Source organism: Lonchura striata, chromosome 3 (assembly GCF_050655825.1).
Source record: "Lonchura striata isolate lonStrDom1 chromosome 3, ASM5065582v1, whole genome shotgun sequence".
Taxonomy (NCBI): domain Eukaryota; kingdom Metazoa; phylum Chordata; class Aves; order Passeriformes; family Estrildidae; genus Lonchura; species Lonchura striata.
The window spans coordinates 92536202-92538094 of record NC_140705.1 but is presented as its reverse complement, the minus strand read 5'-3'; the positions used below and the strand labels follow the sequence as shown (position 1 = coordinate 92538094).

Below are 1893 nucleotides of genomic sequence, written 5' to 3'. Positions count from 1 at the left end.
TGTCTATAATGCCTCATGAACACTGCTTACAAGAGTTTGACACTTGAGCAACAGTACTGCAAGCTGTAACTGATGAGCTTAGTTTCCTTTTTCATGTTAAAACTGCACTCAGTGCAGCCCATTGCAGTAAAGGTCAGAGTCTTGTCCTCCAGAAAATGAAGTAAAACTTTGTTCTTCTCCATTCAACTTTTATTTATAAATGCATCAACACAAGGCAGCAGCCAACTACAAACAGAAGTTTGCAAGAATACCAGGCACACTAAGGTGTGGCATAACCCAATGTTATTAGCCACAATCCCAAGTACCTGAAGTATTTTTAAAACTCCTTCCCCTTTCTATGTCCCAGAGTATCTAAAAGCATTGGTATATTCAGTACAAACATGAAAACACATGTCAACTCCTATCAGAAACACAAGTTTTAGCACCAGAGCTACCAATATATCTATGAGACAGCAATATCTCTAAACAGGTGGATTTACCAAAAAAAAAAAAAAAGAAAACAAGTAAACCCATAAGCCACAAGTAATAATAATAATAATCATTTAAAAGCCAGTAATAATAATCATTTAAAAGCCAGCAGGAAAATTAGGAGAATCCCTGCAGTAAAAGATTTTGTATGCAATGCATCAATCCCCAGGTACTTCCCAGACAGACTTGGAGGAGTGAAGCAGAATTCCATCTGCTTCTCAGGGACAGCCCGTCTGGAAGCAGCTTCAGGGAACACGGCCATTCAGTCACAGGGGCAGTGCCACACCATGTGGACAGGACAGATGTCACTGGCAACTACAAAGCTGCAGCAGTTTAGGCCAGATTCTTTATACTACAGCGCTGGATCTTGGCTTTTTCTTCAACCTTGGTCATCTTCTGAGAAACCTGTCTTTTCTGCAAAAAGTAAAAATGACATGCTGTTACCGTCTACCACTAAGTGGAATATCATTCGGCTTCGAGGAGAAGGCAGGATACATCCCGCATAAAGCATGGCTGAGAGCCAGGCAAGGGCACAGCGGCTGAACCTGCCCGAGCCGGGATGCAACAAAGCACTCTGCACGCAGCCTCGCGGTAAGCAGCGAGACCAGCTGGACAATTCAAAGACAACACGCCGTGTACGTACGAGTGCCTTTTTCGTTCGCATTTTTTCCAGCTTCAGGAACTCCTGCACTGTCAGGTTAGTCAGTTCTTTCTGAAGAGAAAGAAAACCACAGCCCCCAGTGTGCTTTTTGTGTTCCTCCCTGAAAAGAAGCGAAAAGATTAAAAGAAGGCAGCAGCTCGCAGCGAGCCGCACGCAGCCGCTCTCCCCTGCCGAGCCCCTCGGTTGCCGGCAGCGGTTCCCGGGCCGGGGCGGGGGCCGAGGGATCCCCGGTACTCACAGGGGGTCGTCGTCGGGCTCCCAGCCCTCCAGCTCCTTGAGGCAGTAGAAGCACTGCGCCACGTCGGGGCTGTTCTCGCTGGGGCAGTGCACGAAGCCCGCCGCCGCCATCTGCGGGCACAGGGGAGGCGGTCAGCGCCCGGCCCCGCGCCCGCCCGGCCCCGCGCCCGCCCGGCCCCGCGCCCCGGCCCCGCACTCACCCGCTCGGGTGTGCAGGCGCAGCCCTCGGTGAAGGGCCAGTTGTGGAAGGTGGCGGCGCGGACAGAGGCGAAGTAGAGCTGCCAGACCTCGGGCAGCCCCTCCCGGCCCGCCATGGCTCCGTTCAAACGGCCGCGCGCGGGGCAGGGCGGGAGCGGGGCGGGAGCGGGGCGGGCCCGCGCCTCACGGAGCCGGCGCCCGCGCGCGGCCGGAAGGAGCTTTTCTCCGCGCAACGAGCCGGAGCTCGGCGAGCGCCTGGGCTCTGCTGCCCGCCGGGAGGGCCGCGCTCTGTTCCGCCGTGCTCGGCTCCTCCCGCCGGAGCTCGGCGA

General features: G+C 54.7%; 1 protein-coding gene across 1 annotated transcript; it reads right to left on the bottom strand.

Moving 5' to 3' along the window:
- Window positions 1-326: 326 nt before the first annotated feature.
- Window positions 327-1704, bottom strand: BIRC5 (baculoviral IAP repeat containing 5). Its single transcript, XM_021540246.4, has 4 exons — window positions 1567-1704; window positions 1368-1477; window positions 1112-1229; window positions 327-882 (listed from the first exon to the last, which is right to left on the bottom strand). Exons 1-4 carry the CDS (start codon window positions 1678-1680, stop codon window positions 802-804), a joined length of 423 nt encoding a protein of 140 aa, XP_021395921.3. The 5' UTR covers window positions 1681-1704; the 3' UTR covers window positions 327-801.
- Window positions 1705-1893: the final 189 nt, after the last annotated feature.

Excerpts from the sequence above, each read along its gene's own strand:
- BIRC5 (XM_021540246.4), bottom strand. The coding sequence starts at position 1,680 with ATGGCGGGCCGGGAGGGGCTGCCCGAGGTCTGGCAGCTCTACTTCGCC. Across the intron at positions 1,478-1,566 it reads GCGCCTGCACACCCGAGCGG|ATGGCGGCGGCGGGCTTCGT; the intron begins GTGAGTGCGGGG and ends CTGTGCCCGCAG. Across the intron at positions 883-1,111 it reads TGCGAACGAAAAAGGCACTC|AAAAGACAGGTTTCTCAGAA; the intron begins GTACGTACACGG and ends TACTTTTTGCAG.